Raw genomic sequence first — 17,536 nt, 5'->3', positions numbered from 1 at the left:
TATTTTGATGCTGAAATAAAAAAAAACACTTGCAATATGTTATGTTATGAATATGAATAGAAAACAAACACATTTTACAAAATAAAAATGAAAAAGCAATTGGGTGTTTAATACCTCTTCTTTGAATACTAAGGCAATAGGTTGAGTTGAATTAAATTATTCACATATCATTTTTACAGTATCATTTACATGCTTTGTGCTGGATAACATAACATTGACCACTGGGTGGCAGCATAACGTTTTACTTGTCCCAGTCTACGAAAATTAGGGAGACGAAGAAGAATTTGGTCCACCGGAAAAAAACCTTTCACCTCTGCCGCTGTGTGTGCATGAGGTTGGCGGGCTGCTAGTTGTATGTATTTGTTTAAATTCTGCTGCTCCATTGGCGAACACAACTTATTTGCCAAATAACCCATTACTACGCGGAATATTTTCAGTCGGGTAAAGCAACGAGTTCACTTTAAAACACTTAGCTAGCATTTAGCTTGCAAGCTAAATAATAAGACGTTACTGCTAGCAGCGGGCTAACTAACCGGTGGTCTTCCATCAGCATGCTAACATCAGCTAGCACCAGACAGAACGTTTGATTTGTAGTGAAGTTGGCAGGATATCTCTTTATTATTTACATTTAAAACCTGGCCACCTTTGCTGACACTATCGTTTACTCTCATTGCACGGTTCTGTAGGTAAGTTACCGGAGGTAGCTCAGCCATGCCGTCCGGCGCTGGACCCAGCAGCCCTGCAGCTGCACTCGCTGAAGCGCTGGAAAACTCTTCCCGGCTGATCGACAAACATCTGCAGGAGGACCGATGCTTCCCTGACCTGTCGGAGCTGCTCAGCGTCCCATGTCACAGTGAGTCCTTTGGAGGGATGGATCACAGAGACCTTGGTGTAGCTATCAAACTTATGTGGTTCTGTTGACACTTGGGCTGCCATGCCACAGTACACATGTTGGTTTGATCAAAAGGGTGTTGGTGCTTATAAGGATTGTTTTAGGCAGATAAATGTTCGAGGAATGATCCTGTGTAATTGAATATGATGACGAATAAATAAATATCATGTTATTGTAATCCTTCAAAAGAGAAAGCAGTCATTCTGAGACAAAACATTGATCATCCTTAGAGAAGACCTTTTGCAACTCTTTCCACATGAACTACCAACAAGACACTGATATATGACATTAGTTTTTCATTCCACTGTATATATAAGAAGAGAGACCACACCCTAACTAGATTTATTTACAGAAATAATGTGTTTACTGTTTGAACCTGTTTCTGTCAGAATCTGTTAAGCTCTTGAACATACAAGTTTTCTGGCACCCATGGTAAAAAAATTGAACCATCAACTGGTTGAATACGCCAACATACTTTCTGCTGACTTTCTAACACTATGATTGATTATGTTTGTATATAACTGATATATATTATGATTGGGATCCAATGTCTGGGACAGTGCTTGATCTGCTGGTATTGCATGTGTTTATAGATATGCCGTCCCTCTCTGGAGTGTCGGACATGGACTACCCCCTGCAGGGACCGGGTTTACTCAGTGTGCCAAACCTCCCGGAGCTCAGTGCAGTCCGCCGGGTCCCTCTGCCACCAGAGCTGGTGGAGCAGTTCAGCCGTATCCTTTTTATCATTCAGGAAATACAATCATTTCAAATTCACTGGACCAGGAGGTTCCTATCAAGCATATAGCACACCGTTTAGTTGATCCCTTTTTAGTTTTACGTTGTATTTGAGTTTCAACTTAACAATTTCACAGATATGCAATGTAACTGCATGATGGGAGTTTTCCCAGAGATCTCTCGAGCATGGCTTACTATTGACAATGACATCTTTATGTGGAATTATGAAGATGGGTGAGTACATTTACTTTATGAGGAACGCAGTGATGATCATGAGCAGTAAGGCAAGGCAAGTTTATTTATAGCACCTTTCAACACAAGGCAATTCAAGGTGCTTTACAAAAATGAAACAAAGGCATTTAAAAACAGTCATTAATAAGAAAAGATAATAAAAGGAACATTAAAAGAAAAAATACATGAATAAACAGTTACAGTGCAGTTTAAGATGTGAATAGTTCACACAGAAGTTCCATTTTACTGATGCCTTTTTTTAAGGAACATGAGCTGTGTACGCTTGTATGGCACATACGTCCCGAGCAGCATACACAGAAAAAACCAGCCAGGATAAAGTCCCCAGAGACTGATTCCCTGGGGTTACTAGCCCCAAATGTTCATTAACCAAAAAACGAAACACAACCGCTCAGTTTCAATTAAAAGCAGCGGCTAAAAGAAAAGTCTTCAGCCTGGATTTAAAAGTAGTCAGAGTTGCAGCGGACATGCAGGTTTCCGGGAGTTTGGTCCAGATATTTGGAGCATAATAACTGAATGCTGCTTCTCCATGTTTAGTTCTGACTCTGAGGACAGAAAGCTGACCAGTCTCTGAAGACCTGAGAGATCTGGATGGTTCATAATTTAGCAGTAGGTCAGAAATGTATTTTGGGCCTAAACCATTCAAAGCTTTATAAACTAGCAGCAGTATTTTGAAATCTATTCTTTGACAGACAGGAAGCCAGAGCAAAGACTTCAGAACAGGAGCCATGTGATCCACTTTCTTAGTGTTAGTGAGGACTCGAGCAGCAGCGTTCTGAATCAGCTGCAGCTTTCTAATAGATTTTTTAGTGAGACCTTTAAAGACACCATTACGGTAGTCCAGTCTACTGAAGATAAAAGCATGGACAAGTTTTTCCAAATCCTGCTGTGACATTACATAAAACCAGCTGAAGTTCAAACGCAGTGCTTTTAAATTAATTGCTTTTTTCCACTTTATTCTTTGTAGAGGAGATGTGGCCTATTTTGATGGCCTTATTGAAACAATTCTGGCAGTGGGCCTTGTAAAACCAAAACAAGGTATGTGTCAACTCAGCATTCAATATACATTTTTATTTGTATTGAAGCACTTTAATTTGAGTAATGTTGATGTGTTTTCCTTCTCAGGGATTTTACAGCCACATATCCACTACCTCTTAGTACTGGCCACCTCAGTGGATGTAGTGATCCTCGGGCTGAGCTTCCCCAAGAGCCAGGCTGGTGAGTCCTCCTTTGAATGTTGTGTTTCCAGCTTACTGTGAATAGTGTTTGGTTTCCTTACTCCAATGTGACAGTTAATTGTGGGCCTGGAGTAACACTGGTCCACATATTTGACTGTTTCTGACCTTTCTCTTTGTTTTGTCGTAGGGTTGAATGACAGCATGTCTGGTGCGATGCAGCTCCTTCCAGACCCCCTCTTCTCAATCCCCACAGACAACACCTACATCATTTCCATCACCTCCACAGACCTGGGACGCATCTTTATGGCAGGAAAGGACGGTTGCCTTTATGAGATCGCTTACCAGGCCGAGGCGGGATGGCTGAGCCAGCGCTGTAGAAAAATCAACCACTCCAAAAGCTCTCTGTCCTTCCTCGTGCCCTCTGTGCTCCAGTTCTCCTTCTCTGAAGACGGTGAGGAGAAGGACACAAATCCATGTGGAAGAAACCTCCTTGATTTCATTCAAATTAAATGTAACCTTTTGATGTCCTTGTCCTCCGCAGACCCCATCGTGCAGATTGCGATTGACAACTCCCGCAACACACTTTTCACACGCTCAGAGAAAGGTGTCCTGCAGGTATGGCGCTTTGTGAAATCCCATTTTAAAGTGTTGCTGTTTGGGATAAATTAAGAAACGTATCAAGGTCCAAAACGTAATATGAACTTGTCTGTGTTTTAGGTGTATGACCTGGGTGCTGATGGACAGGGCATGAGTCGTGTGGCAACCATGTCTCAGAACACAATTGTTGCTGTTGCTGGAAACATTGCCAGGTTTGTCCGGGTTTGTCGATCCTTAAACATGTTTGTTTCACATCTGTCATCTGGATAATATATCATTTTTTCTGTCTCTTTAATTCTCCTTCTTTTGCAGGACAATAGATCGTTCAGTCTTCAAACCTATCGTCCAGATCTCTGTGATTGACAGATCTGAGTCGTCAGACTGTCACCTGCTTGCTGTCACTCATGCAGGTGAAGACATCAGAGCAGTAACGAAAAGTAGCAAAACCAGTAGAACACGAGTTGAATAATATGAAATGTTTACACTTTGTGTGCGCCACATCCCTTTCTCTAGGTGTGCGTCTCTACTTCAGCACTACACCTTTCTCCCTCCCACACCAGAGGCACCTGGCAGTGCGACCTAGCCTGCTGGCTTTGGTCCACGTCCGCCTGCCGCCCGGGTTTTCTGCATCCTCTACCCTCCAAAAACCTGCAAAGGTCCATAAGGCACTACACAGCAAAGGTAACAACTCTTATGTCTGCTATTCAGTTCCCCACAAGGACCAACTCACTCAAAACTCAACAAACGCCAATATTAAGAATAATCTTAAGATCTGCCTGTTTATAGCATTTGTCTTTTCTTTGTTTAAATCCTGCAGGTATTCTGTTAATGGCTGCTTCAGAGACAGAAGACAGTGACATCCTCTGGTGCATCAACCATGACTCCTTCCCCTTCAAGAAACCCTTGATGGAGACTCAGGTATGCTCTCACGGAAAAGCAAAGTTGAGGTGACAGTTAAGGTGTGCTGTTACTACTACTTCTACTGCTGTCTATACTTACTTCTCGGTCAGAAATAATTAACTTTTTCTTTTTTTTTTAAATCAAGAGTGCTTTACCACCTAAAAGCCAGGCTACACTGAAAGAAACCTTAAATGATGCCTATTTTTCTTCTGCCTTCTATTGCAGATGATGTCTAATGTCGATGGACACTCTTGGGCTCTTTGTGCTATTAATGAGGAGAGACCATCCAAGATATCTTCTCCTCTGAACACAGCACTGATCCCCATCACTGATTCCCCTGTGGTGGTCCGGCAGCACAACATCCCTCCACAGAAGTTTGTCCTTCTCTCTGCAAAGGTCCAAACTGTTTCCCCTCTCATTGTTGCACACACAATCAATCTTGTCAACCACAAAATGTTTTAATTCTGTATACTAAGTGTAGACTTCTTGCCGTCCTGCAGGGGAGTCATATCTTCCAAAAGCTGCGGCCGGTAGACCAGCTCCGTCACCTGCTGGTGAGCTGTGCTGGAGGAGAGAGTGAAGAGGTGGAGCGTTTCTTCAAGCTGCACAGGGTACGAAGCTTTTTCCCTCCTTCAAATGTTTTAATCTCTTTAAACCGGAAAAAGATACACATGTTTTCAGGCTACACACTGTAAGCCAGCAGTTGCACGACACACAAACATCATCACTTAACCTCTTAAGCCCGGGGCCGAAATCGCGTCATTTGCAGGAAACAACGTCTAAGGAACCTTAATATTTGATAAACTATGAATATTTTATATCCATATAACGGGAAAAAACTCATTTAACTGATCTTTTTTCATATTTTTTTCCCAAAAAAACACGCAATGCTAACAGTGAGCCTCTGAATTAGCCCCGAGCAAAAAATGCTAACCTATTACTGCACCGAAAATCACTCCTAGCTCCCTTATTACTTATCCTAGCTGCACATCCAACACATCGTTTATGATCGTAAAGACACAGAATCTAACGGTGCCCACCTCAACACTGAAAGATACAAACTCGCGTCGTTGTCAACAAAAACGTACTTCAAAACATGTGGCGCTAGTTAGCCCACAACGCCCCAGAAGAGGTTTTTTTTGCTAAACCTCTCTAAAAAGGTCAAATATCACTTGTTTTGCATCAATCTTGATACAGGGTACTTATTATATGTTGTACTTTGGATTCCTAAAGCTTGTAGTCTACTAACCCATCATCCAAGGTTAGTTTTCACTATAAGTACAAAATATTTTTTGGATGGACACTATCATTTAAAGTTTTTTACCATGTTCAATCTGAATTTTCTTTAAAATAATAAACATCTATATTGATTCTGACTTTTCTACATCCAACTCACAGGTTTATCATTACTTTGAGAAAAAAGATTATTAATTTAACCCTTTTAGAAGGGAAGATATGGTCATTTGTTCTGGGAATGTCATTTTCGAGCCTGAAACCTGAAAAACAGGCTTGGGGCTTAAGAGGTTAATGAATGCCTGCATATACTGTATCAGGCTGTGTCCGCGGGGTCTTAAAAAGTATTACAAGTTGATAAATCAATTTAGCGAAAATTAAGGCTATTAAACGGCATTTTCCAAGGTATCACATTGTGTAGCTTGTTTTCAATAAGTACCGTATATCAATTGTCCAAAGAGGTTGTATTCTACAGTCTGCCTGAATGTAATCATTGCGTAGGTGTGTAGTGTGATTCTGTGTAGTTTATTTATGGCATCCCGTTGGGTTTGACGTCATCTGAACAGGACATCGCACGCTCACTGCTTGATAGCGCGCGAAGGTCCGTTTACGCCGGTTGTTAAACAACATCGTTATGGGGAAATGCAAGTCTGCGTCAAAAAGGTTTGAAAATAAGGAGGAAGGACAATCAATACTGTATATAGTCAATGTGAGGTAAAGTGTGTCGCCAATGTAACCGCTTAAAACTCAAAGTGGCGATGAGGTCTTAAAATGTATGGAAAAGGTCTTAAAAAGGGTCTTAAAAGGAATTACATGTGACTTCAGGATTCCTGCATATTCCCTGTGTATATATTTGAGTTGTTATTCATTTCCGTACAGGAGGAGCAGGCTTGTGGCACAGCACTGATCCTGGCCTGTTCCAGTTCCGCCTGTGACAGAGAGGTTTCACAGTGGGCCACCAGAGCTTTCTTCAGGTCAGAAAACATTTTTACAACATGCTCATATTAACAATCACTTGCACTGCACATACAATTAAAAGCAGTTCCTTTGTTGTTGTTGTTGTGGTGATCAGATATGGAGGGGAAGCACAGATGAGATTCCCAGCAGCCATGGGATCCCCGAGTACTGTTGGACCCGTGATGAGCTCTCCAGCACCAGGTACATCATAAATAAATACTGACTGTGGGAATTATAGATAAAGACTAAACGTAGAAGCTTAAACTCACTGTGTCTATTTGGGTCAACAGAATATACAAACAAAATGTATTTACATTTCAAACACCACATGTTGTAACACTTTTATGAAAGACGTGTGAACTTCCTCTTACTCTGCCCTTAGGCATCGTGCCCCCAGCTTTTGCTTCACCTTTCACACCAATGCATTCTGGGTCGGCCCCCCTTACACCCATGACGGCTGGCCCAGAGGTGATCTTCTCAGGGAAACACAACGGCATCTGTATCTACTTTGCTCGCATTCTTGGGTAAGTAAATCCTGTCACTGGTTGTCACATCGACACATTATGAATCTGAAATATGTTCCTCTTCAGTCTGTATCAGTACTGATCATGTCTTTCTCCCCTGTTCCCTGCTGACCTCACCCTAACAGAAATATTTGGGATGGAAGTCTTGCTTTTGAGAAAACCGTGGCCAATGGGAGTCAGACTGTTACTATTGTGAGTATCCACGTTAGGGATGCATATCGTTGACTTTTTTACGATACCGATACTCAACCGATACATATCGTGATACTTTGAAAATGTATCATCCCACAATTACTCTCATGAAGCGCTTTACGATATATAGTTAACATGTTAAATGAATATTAAATTCAATTGTGGGACTTCTTGGACCTTTTAGTACTGAACAAACAATGAAAAATACATTAAAAATATGAAGAAAACCGATTATGGAATATCTTTTATAACACCCGTCATCAGGTGTGCCGCGTGAATAGCATATCTTGTCAATGCAAACAGACCGTTATAGCACCAATATAATTCATGTTAAACCTGAGATTCGACTAGAGAACAAATTCATAATAGAATAATGGTCATGAGATCTCGGGCATTGCACAAAGAAACAAATCTCATCTTTAAAATAAATATTTGCCTTCACTGGTGAGAGAAAACAAATCCCATCACAGATCATTTGTGGGACTATTGAACAAACAATGAAAAATACATAAAATATGAAGAAAAACGATTATGCAATCTAATTTATAACACCCGCCATTACGGGCCACGGACTCAATTTAATAAAAAAAAGATATATATACATATATTTTTTTTAAAGTATCGAAACCGGATCTGATTTCCGTACGGTATACCGTAGCCACCAGTAACCGGTATTTCGGTGATACCGGTATGCATCCCTAATCCACGTATTTATTTAACAGTTTAACACTTGATGTTTTTAGAATAACGGTAGTAATGGTTCGATAACACTGCCTTTTATCCGTGGTCTCCACAGTTGGAAAGCAGCGTTAGTTCATTCGATCTGGAGTCTGTACTTTTGGAGCTCGGCGGTTTGAGGGAGTTTCTGGATAAAAACTCTCAGTTCAGTCCCTCGGCTCTTGGTGCTGCAAGGTAAGAACTTTTACTCTACTTTATACGTAAGGGTAATATTGTTGATGGATTCTGTTAGTTCTCACACACGTCAGTGCACACATGTCCTGACACTCAGGTGTTCTCAAGTAACGTACAAGACTTACATCATGTAATAACAGGTGGTTGTATTTCACTGATCAAAGCTAATAAGAACTTCATCAATGCTGCATTTGTGTTGATATGAAAGCTTTCTCATGACTGATTATGTGGTTAACAATAATAAACATATTTACTCATTTCCTATTACTTCTACGTTGTCACTGTTAGTACTTACTGCATGAAAACTAGATCTGATAAAACTCTACTGAACAACATCTGTGCTGCTCCCTGTTAGTTTCAGCTCCCCTGCCAACCTGCAGCAAAGGCTGCTTGGATTTATGCGTCCTGACGGAGCCAACTCCCAGCAGGTCCAGCAGGAACTCCAGAGGAAATTTCACAGTGAGTTATGAGGGCAGGTTTCACCCCTTTTTCTTCTGAATATTGGAAAGGAAAGACCCAAATCAATGTGATATATTTGATCTATAGGGAAAGAGTGAATGTGGGTCTTTGACGTACTAACACAAGAACAAGAAGTTATTTATGTTTCTCTCTCGTTACTGATGTCTTTATTCATGTATCTCTCTGTTTTGTTTCCGTTTCCAGCCAAGGCTCAGGTGTATGAGAAAGTGTCTCTGCAGGGCATCCAGCAGTTGGTGCATCGCTGCTACCAGACTCTGGCCCTCCTGAAGCTTCTCTGTGATCATCAGTTCAGCCTCATTATGTCTGAGCTGCCGAAGGTACATCCCAAACAGATGCTCATACATTATCTCTGCATTAACCATACACGTCCATTTCCCTCTTTAAACACAGTATAAGATGTGTGTTCTCCATGGTTCCTCCTATTGCTGCTCACCCTGCCACTTTTTCTGTTTTCAGGAGTTTCAGGAGCAGATGAAGGCAGCAAGTTTTAAGGATGTAGTGATCCGGGGCAAGGAGCTGTCTGGAGCGCTCATCACCGCCGTCATTAATGTCTACATCAAAGATAACGCGTCTGTGGAGGCCATCAGCAATCACCTGCGAGACATCTGCCCCCTGCTGTACAGCAGCGACGACAGCGTCTGCTCCAAGGTACAAACATAATGTGTTATGGTTAATTAAAAGTTTTAGAAATACAATATATTCTTGTTAGGATCTTTTAAAATGCACCGGATAAAGTAGGACATAATCAAAACTTTCTCCTTATCTTTAAAGGAGACATGTCATGGCCATTTCCACTGATCATAATTCCATTGTTGAGGTCTACTAGAATAGATTTATATTGTGCAATTTTCCAAACTCACATTGGTCTCTCAAACAGCATCTCTGTAAACTACGTGTATTCACTGAATTTCACTCTTTGCCTTTAACGGCTCGTTGTAGCTCCAGCAGCTCCAGCCCCCACCCTCTCTTTGAGCACAGTGTGCTCTGATTGGTCGGGACGTTGTGAATCGCGCTGAGCTCCGTGGAGGTGTTGTTTCCTGGTTTAGCGATACACAGCGAAACACAGCCAAACTCACCCTGAGCACACACAAAGTCACAGCCGAAGTAAAAACAATAAGTGTGGCTTGATATTGAGTAAGAAAAAGGTTGATAAACGCTGTGAGAATGGGTCTGCAGAGAGAATTTTGCCGCAATCCCAACTGTCTGTTATCAGCCTGCAGCCAGGGAGGAGAGATCAGCAGAGCTGCATGCACTGAGTGTGTGTGTGAGGAAGTCCGTGGATTGGTCAATTTGGACCAATCAGAGGGGGCTTAACGTAACGGCTCCGCGGACGTAACGTAACGGCTCCACGGATTGGTCCATTTAGTTCCGTGTACTATTATAATTGTATGACTACCCTAACAGTACAAATCATGTCTGTACAGTTCTTGCAAACTTCCGGATGCTTTTGGGTGCATCAGTCATTCAACGGGATTGATTTAGCAGCATTGATTCATGTGTCCTAATGTGTTGCTTTGTCTCCCACTCAGGCGAATGAATTGCTGCAGAGCTCGAAGCAGATCCAGAACAAAGCCGATAAAGAGCGAACACTGAAGGAGTCTCTACGGCTCTATCAGCAGATCAGCCAACACACAGATCTGCCGCTCGTCTGCTCCCAGTACAGACAAGGTGAGGACACACAAAACACACGCTAATGCTGTGATTTGTTTTTTGGCACTAATACTAATGTTTTTTTAAATTGTCTCAGTGCGTTTCTACGAGGGCGTCCTTGAGTTGTGCCTCACAGCAGCAGACAAGAAGGACCCACAGAGGCTGGGGCCCCACTTCTACAAGAACGGAGAGCCCGAGGAGGACGGGGCGGGACAGCAGGCCTTCCAGGAAAGGTAACGCAGGAAAGAAACGGCACCCAAATCAGCAGCGTTGAAAGCCATTTCCTGTCGTCACCAACATTTGTTCCCCTCTGTCTGCTCCAGGCTGTGCTGTTATAAGTGCATCACAGACACCATGCAGGAGCTGGTGAACCAGAGCAAGGCGGCCCCTCAGTCCCCCAGCGTACCGAAGCAGCCCGGGCCTCCTGTCATGACCTCTGACCCCAACATGCTCAGTAATGAAGAAGCTACAGCTCATGTGAGTAAAAAGGGGACAGTTGATTTTTAAATTATCACCACAGCAATGTTCAGGATCTGCATTATTAATGAGGATATGCTGTTTCCTTGTAGTTTGAGCAGATCCTGGGTCTGGCCCAGCGGTCTCAGGACGAGCTGTTTCACATCGCTCTGTACAACTGGCTGATTCAGGCCGACCTTACTGACAAGCTGCTAGAGGTAGGAATTACATCTTGGTATTAATTCATTTCCTGTTTGTGTTTTCTATGTCCAGGCTTTTTCCCCCTGCCTATTTTAATGACAAATCCCCAGACCTTTAGAAATGAGCAAATTATTCAGAGTTTATGACCCAAAAAAACACTTTTATGTTTTCTAATGAATTGAGACACTTTCCTGTTGTTGTTGTTGTTGTTGTTGTTTTTGTTGTTGTTGCTTGCCATGTATCTTACAGCTGTCTTCTGTTGTCCAGGTGAATTCTCCGTACCTGGAGGAACATCTGATGCATATGATCAAGCAGGACCAGAGTAAGGTGCACAACATGGACCTGTTGTGGCGCTACTACGAGAAGAACCGTAACTTTGGCAAAGCAGCTCACGTACTCGCTCGTCTCGCTGACATGCACAGGTTTGTACTCCCAACAACTGGATAATACTTTTAATTCTGTTAGATTCAAATGAAATATCTCCAGAAATTAAATAAAAATGACACTGACATGAGACTCAAAAGATTTTTGATCCTTCTGTGATTCTGCAGCACTGAGATCTCACTGAAGCAGCGTTTGGAGTACATCGCCCGAGCCATCCTGTCTGCTAAGAGTTCCTCCTGCATCTCGGCTCAGGCGTCTGACGGAGAGTTCCTCCACGAGCTGGAAGAAAAGATGGAGGTACGTGTGTGGCAGTGATCACGCTGAGAGAAAACTAGGCGTTGTCACAGGCGCTAACTTTCTATGTTTTCTTCCAAGCTGGTGCGTATTCAAGTCCAGATCCAGGACACCCTGATCAGACAGTACTCCCATCATCCCTCAGTGAAAAATGTCATCTCTCAGTTAGACTCTGAGCTCATGGACATCACCAAGGTAACACACACGGCAGCAGAATAATGATGATGATGAGGAGCTGGGGGATTAGGAGGCTAAAGTGAAGGGAATCTTTTATAAATGCTGGGTTATTTTTCTCCGATGTAGCTCTACGGGGAGTTTGCTGACCATTTCAAATTGTCCGAGTGCAAACTGGCCATCATTCACTGTGCGGGACACTCCGACCCAATCCTGGTGCACTCGCTGTGGCAGGAGATCATGGAGAAAGGCAAGTGACAAGTCAACAGCTTCTTAAAATAGTACCCTTTCTTTCATTCATTTTATTTATTCATTCAGATGTTTAAATAAAAATGCAAGTACAATTTACAATACATATAGAATTGAGAAAGTTCATGTGAACATTACAACCCAAAAACATACCCCACACTAACCTAAAAACTAAACTACTCTAACCACAACTTCTTAATGGTCTTAAATATTTATTTCGTCAGTCTAAAGATTTGTTTCAAAAAAGTACGATGGTGCACCTAAATGCATTTCAGAGGAAAGTAAATGTGTAGAAGACCAAAGCCATTCAGCGTTTTAAATCTGCAATTGTTGTTTGCAAATCCTTTTTAAATGCCTTTATTAGCTGCATGTGTGAATGCTTATTGTTTTGTCTCTTCCAGAAATGGCAGACAGCGTGGCCATGAGTCCAGCAGACAGGATGAGGACTCTCAGTTTGAAACTGGTCTCACTGGGAAGGATTTACGCTGGAACACCAAGATATTTCCCTCTGGGTAAGCATATACCTTCCTGTAATTATTTTCAATTTTCCCCTCGTTAGAACTTTCCACCTCGCTGTTTACTACTTTGTTAACAGTAATATAATTAGACTTCCCCTTTGCATCATACATGTCTCAAGGGCACAGGCCTGCAGGGTCACGGTGATTGCCCTCTCGTAACTGACAACCTGTTCCAACCTGTCCTCTCTGCGGAGACAATGATTCATTTTATATACATCCTTGGTACCTACTCACATGCACTCAATCAATGATGTGAATCCCAACTCCTTTCCCCCACACTGATGAACACTGTGCCGACATAGCAATGCTAATACGTGTCGATGTCCTGTGATTTCAGAGTTCCTAGTGAAGTTTCTAGAGCAGGAAGTGTGTCGGCTGAACTGGGATGTGGGCTTCGTCACTTGCACCATGCAGGAGATCGGAGTTCAGTTACCGCGCCTCCTCGAGGTCTATGACCAACTCTTCAAAACCCGGGTACATGCTTCAAAAAATATTGTTTAAATCCATCCTTTTTCATAGTTACGCTGAAATGTATGCACATGATTATAAGCAGCAGTTGTTGTTCTTGTGGACTGAAGACTAAATTGTATTTTATTGAATCCACCAATCTGCGTTGGGGCCTGTAGGATCCCTGTTGGCAGCGGCTGAAGAAACCTCTCCACCTGGTGGAGTGTATCCACGTTCTTCTGTCAGGATACGTGGATGATCCCAGCAGAGTACCAACCTATGACAGGTGATCACTGCTGTTCAGCTGCCGGCCTCCAGTGGGTGCTGTAGTGTTTGACTTTGTGTTGATCATACTGAGGCATTTTTTGCTATTTTCTAGGCATCGTGTCTGTCAATCACTTTTGTGCTACCGCCAGCAGATACATTCAGTCAGTCAAACACACAGTAGATAGAAAAACTCTTGAGACAATACTCACAGGCCTGAATGTACATAGCAGTGTTTCCCCTAGGTTTACTGGCTTGGCAGGGTGCTGCTAGAAATGTTGTTATCCTCTGGAGCAGAGAGAGGAGCTGTGGATTATTGTTATTGATATCGTACAGTAACAAAGTATTTGTACATTAAAAAGTAATACAGTACAGTGTTACACTGTACTGTATTACTTTTATTCAAACTGTATTCCCTTCTTATCATGTAGCCTACACTTCTTCCTTTCATTTATACATTTAAATCACCTGACTACAGCGTATAACATACCTGCTGTAACCCTGTGCTGCTGCTGCTGCTTCTGTCTGCCTCATCCTCTATTGCTGGAGGCAGCAATGTGTTCCTAAAGCTATTTCAATGTAAAGGATGGATAGTGATTTAAATGCAAATGTCCCTACATTGCATCTCAGCTAGTAATCACTGTCTGTGCAAATAAGAATATACAGAAAGCTTATAGTAGCATCAGCAAGGCAACTAGTGTGTTTTTAAACTGAGAAAACTTGCAATGAACCTACAGTAAACCCGGTTTAACAGCTTGTATACCCTCCATTTCAGACGCCGGTTCACAAACGTGTGTCTGGACAACATCTGTGGATACCTGGTGGAGCTGCAGTCTCTGAGCCCCAACTCGGCCCTTCAACAAACCATCGGGAACTTCAAGTCCCTGCAGGCGAAGCTGGAGAAACTCCACTGACGCTAGCCATGCCGTTCTTCACGGGACAGGTGACCTCTGGATCTCGCACTGTTGGCCTTAATTAAACAGCTGATCGAGTTTGCTTATTTTTCCCTTCGGTTTGATACGTTCCAGCTTAGCGAGTGCTTTATAACGGACTTTGGTAGCCGATAACTCTTAAGTCTTCTGACAAAGATGAGGGAGACCGAAGAAGTTTTATAACTTATTTAATACATTTTGTTCTAAGTCTAAACATTATGCTGAAATACAACTTGGTTATCTGCATTGTGTTCAAATAGCTAGGTCTAAAATATGGATTTCTAAATTGACAAGATATTTGGGTTTTCATGTATTGAAAAAGCAGTTATTGATAATGAATTTTTGATATTTTCGTATGACTACCCTATGTAAAGATACCTGACCTAAGTCTTTTGATCACAGGGGAGTCATTCAGATTTTTCTACGTTACCTCCAAACAAAGTGATGGATGTTGTAATTATGTACATAACTTGGCCACAATGTCGTCTCTTCTGCCAAAGGTCATTCAAACAACTCAACATTTTTTTTTCCATGTGTATCCTTTACATTTTGTCTTTTTGGCTGATTTAAGTGATTGTTTTGAATGTAGAGCAAGTTTTTATCCCGGTGCAGATCACAGTGCTACACCGAAATCTTTGAAAAAAAAACATAAAACATTTTTATAAAGAAATGAAACTTGTCATGGTTTTTGTGTATGTGGATGTTTTGAAAACACTAGGAAAACTAAACATTACGAACAATTAGCAGCAGAAAGGAGGATTTAATTGCTTTGGGTTGATTATGTGACTCTGCAGAGGGAGTGCAATATTAGACTTAAGGGTGTCACTGTTTGTGTTCACACAATTATCTTTGATTGCAATGGGCACTCAGGACTTCTTACTGTCATCACCAACAGTGCAGTGTTTTCCTTCTTTCTCCAATTAGCTTTACACTCAAGTGCACAATTTGTAGCCTCATGAAAAAACAAAATCATTTTGACCTGATAGTGGGTTGATATATCTTAATAACAGTCAGTACACAAATAGAAGAGCCAAAATATTGCGTACATCAGCCAGATTGGAAAGAAATGTAATCCGTGAGGAACTTTACATTTGTATAATGTCTTCATGCATCTCTGGGCACTACAGGTAGAATACATGAATGATATGTTCTCTTGTAAACTGCAGTGAGCAGCAATATTATATTTTCCAACCTTCACTACCAACATGTTGCATTGTGATGTCTTTATGTCTGAACAACAGTCCAACCCCCTGAATATCCACTCTGAAGAACCGAACCTAGGGAATGTTTGGTATTTGATTTAGGAAATGATTTAGTTGCTGTCATTTTTCTCAAAGAAAATACTATACTGCTAAGCATTTCAGATCTAAAGTAGTACTGAAGGAAAAAAAGGAGATTAGCTACCAATTGGCTAGAACATTTGCACTTTACCCTGTTTATCCCCATCTATTTTGTTTCCTCAACAGCTAAAGGATGTTTGAAATGATCAAATCTGATGATTTCCTCTGTCTGCGTTGTACACATTTCTACCTTTTGCATGAGCAAGACAGTTTTTTCACTCCGTACAGGAATATGTAGGGGATGATGCAGGTGTAGGAGGCTGCTATATAGCTTGCCACCTCCTTCACCATGGACGATGTGTGGATGTTGTTGGTGATGCGGAGCAGCAGATGAGTCACCCAGCAGACCACGAACACGCTGGCTACAGCCACCACGCTCTTGGCTGCCCTCACCTGAGCGCTTGGAGAGTTACTGGGCTTAGCTGCCATCTTGCTGGAGACCTTTGGTGGAGGTCCATCACTGCTGTCTCTGTTTGTTTCCTTTTTGGGGCTGCTGTCACCCGTCAGGTCTCCATTTGGACCAGCAGGAGGCACGCCTGTGTAAACGTGTGTTGGAGAGTCTTTGGGATCTTTTGTGTTGCCTCCATCAGAAATAGTGCTGACTGATCTGTCATCGTTACTCTTTTCAACACTTTTATGTTTATCCTCAGCTATCGCCTTCGTAGCTTCAGAGTCATTCCCCTGTACGCGGAGCTGGTTTTGAAACAAAGTGATGACAATCTGTACACAGGTACATACAATACCAGCAATAGGGAGAGCATTAGCCAGGGTGAGATAGAAGATTTCGTAGATTTGTGCGGCTGTTGCTTCAGGAAACATATCCTCGCAGTCTAAGTGGCTGTCATTGCCTCTCACCAATCCGACGTACATATAGTGTGGCACGTTGAAGGCCACAGCCACCGTCCAGCTCCCGGCCGTCAGACAGCCCACCAAGAAGAGGTTGTCCAGCTTCACAGGGGCCCCTCCACGTTTCAGGGAGCCCACCAGCTTCTGGTGCCAGAAAACGCTGATGAAGAAGGTCGTCAAGATGCTGCTGGTTTCGGAGAGGTTTGCACAAAAACTAAACACTCTGCAGAATGTTTCCCCAAAGATCCAACGTCCAGCAAAATCTGCTATGGTGTCAGGGAGGTCCACCAGGTAGTTGGTGATGAGGTTGGAAACAGCCAGGTTGATGAAAAGGAGCTCGTTGGTGCGGATGCCAGATTTCTTCCCAGGCAGGGAGCGTATAGCCAGCATGTTGTTTCCCAGAATCCCTGCCAAACACATGAGTGATCTGATGAGGGATTCAATCAGCTGTTCAGCATCCATGGCTGACTGGATCAGGTGATACTTGAACTTCACTATACAGTCGACTGGTCTCACAGTTCTCTAAGCTTGTGATGTGTTATGGTATTTATAGAGGTAGGTAAGAAGCCAGGCCCAATCACTAGAGTTCAAACATCTCACTATTGGTTTCCCTCACTGAGCTGTCATCATGTAGTCCCACTGAGGCCATGACACGCCCTCCCAACGAGTTTACCCCTAGTGTATTATCTGAACCACAATCAATAACCCTGTAGTGTCAAACAGTTGTTTCTACACTATAGGTTAGGTTAGGAAGAATTCCACCCTTATTATCATCTCTGTAGTTCAGTTCTACTTCTTTGCATATGACAAAATAAACGGAGTGAACTTCATACGTGTAAGTGGGATCTTAATTTTGTTTTTTATGTGTGGAAGAAATAACTTCTTAACTTCCAGCTGCAGAGCGGTAGAGCCTATTAGTTCTTTATGCAGCA

The 17,536-nt window shown here is 42.3% G+C and overlaps 2 protein-coding genes across 4 annotated transcripts; one reads left to right on the top strand and one right to left on the bottom strand.

The window, feature by feature from the left end:
* The first annotated feature begins 234 nt into the window (after positions 1-234).
* On the top strand, positions 235-15,046 carry nup155 (nucleoporin 155). 3 transcript variants are annotated; one of them, XM_079658715.1, is made up of 34 exons: positions 235-352; positions 687-853; positions 1,486-1,623; positions 1,765-1,861; positions 2,844-2,914; positions 3,002-3,094; positions 3,242-3,505; positions 3,596-3,669; positions 3,772-3,863; positions 3,964-4,061; positions 4,165-4,332; positions 4,469-4,569; positions 4,777-4,947; positions 5,052-5,162; positions 6,664-6,758; positions 6,857-6,942; positions 7,124-7,265; positions 7,391-7,457; positions 8,254-8,369; positions 8,725-8,828; positions 9,033-9,166; positions 9,306-9,497; positions 10,379-10,517; positions 10,597-10,732; positions 10,823-10,976; positions 11,069-11,173; positions 11,424-11,578; positions 11,708-11,837; positions 11,916-12,029; positions 12,138-12,258; positions 12,659-12,769; positions 13,113-13,249; positions 13,402-13,508; positions 14,262-15,046. In XM_079658715.1, exons 2-34 carry the CDS (start codon positions 712-714, stop codon positions 14,398-14,400), a joined length of 4,104 nt encoding a protein of 1,367 aa, XP_079514841.1. In that variant the 5' UTR covers positions 235-352; positions 687-711; the 3' UTR covers positions 14,401-15,046. The 3 variants fall into 3 exon arrangements, with proteins under 3 accessions (XP_079514841.1, XP_079514840.1, XP_079514842.1); XM_079658714.1 differs by having other exon boundaries at positions 286-441; positions 14,262-15,045; XM_079658716.1 differs by lacking the exons at positions 235-352; positions 687-853; positions 1,486-1,623; positions 1,765-1,861 and adding an exon at positions 1,887-2,485 and having other exon boundaries at positions 14,262-15,044.
* Positions 14,744-17,066, bottom strand: ora5 (olfactory receptor class A related 5; the record flags this gene model as incomplete). The annotated part of the gene is made up of 1 exon (XM_079659957.1): positions 14,744-17,066. The coding sequence occupies one exon, from the start codon at positions 17,064-17,066 to the stop codon at positions 15,945-15,947; it is 1,122 nt and encodes a 373-aa protein (XP_079516083.1). The 3' UTR covers positions 14,744-15,944.
* Between the last annotated feature and the right edge of the window lie 470 nt (positions 17,067-17,536).

The sequence above is a fragment of the Notothenia rossii genome (genome assembly GCF_949606895.1).
Source record: "Notothenia rossii genome assembly, chromosome: 11".
Classification (NCBI taxonomy): domain Eukaryota; kingdom Metazoa; phylum Chordata; class Actinopteri; order Perciformes; family Nototheniidae; genus Notothenia; species Notothenia rossii.
The sequence above is the reverse complement of the archived record's forward strand: the minus strand, read 5'-3'. Positions and strand labels throughout refer to the sequence as shown.

Bases quoted from the DNA above. Each gene is read 5' to 3' on its own strand.
- nup155 (XM_079658715.1), top strand. From the start codon at position 712: ATGCCGTCCGGCGCTGGACCCAGCAGCCCTGCAGCTGCACTCGCTGAA. The intron at 1,862-2,843 runs GTGAGTACATTT...TATTCTTTGTAG, and splicing joins ATGTGGAATTATGAAGATGG to AGGAGATGTGGCCTATTTTG. The intron at 6,943-7,123 runs GTACATCATAAA...CTCTGCCCTTAG, and splicing joins GATGAGCTCTCCAGCACCAG to GCATCGTGCCCCCAGCTTTT.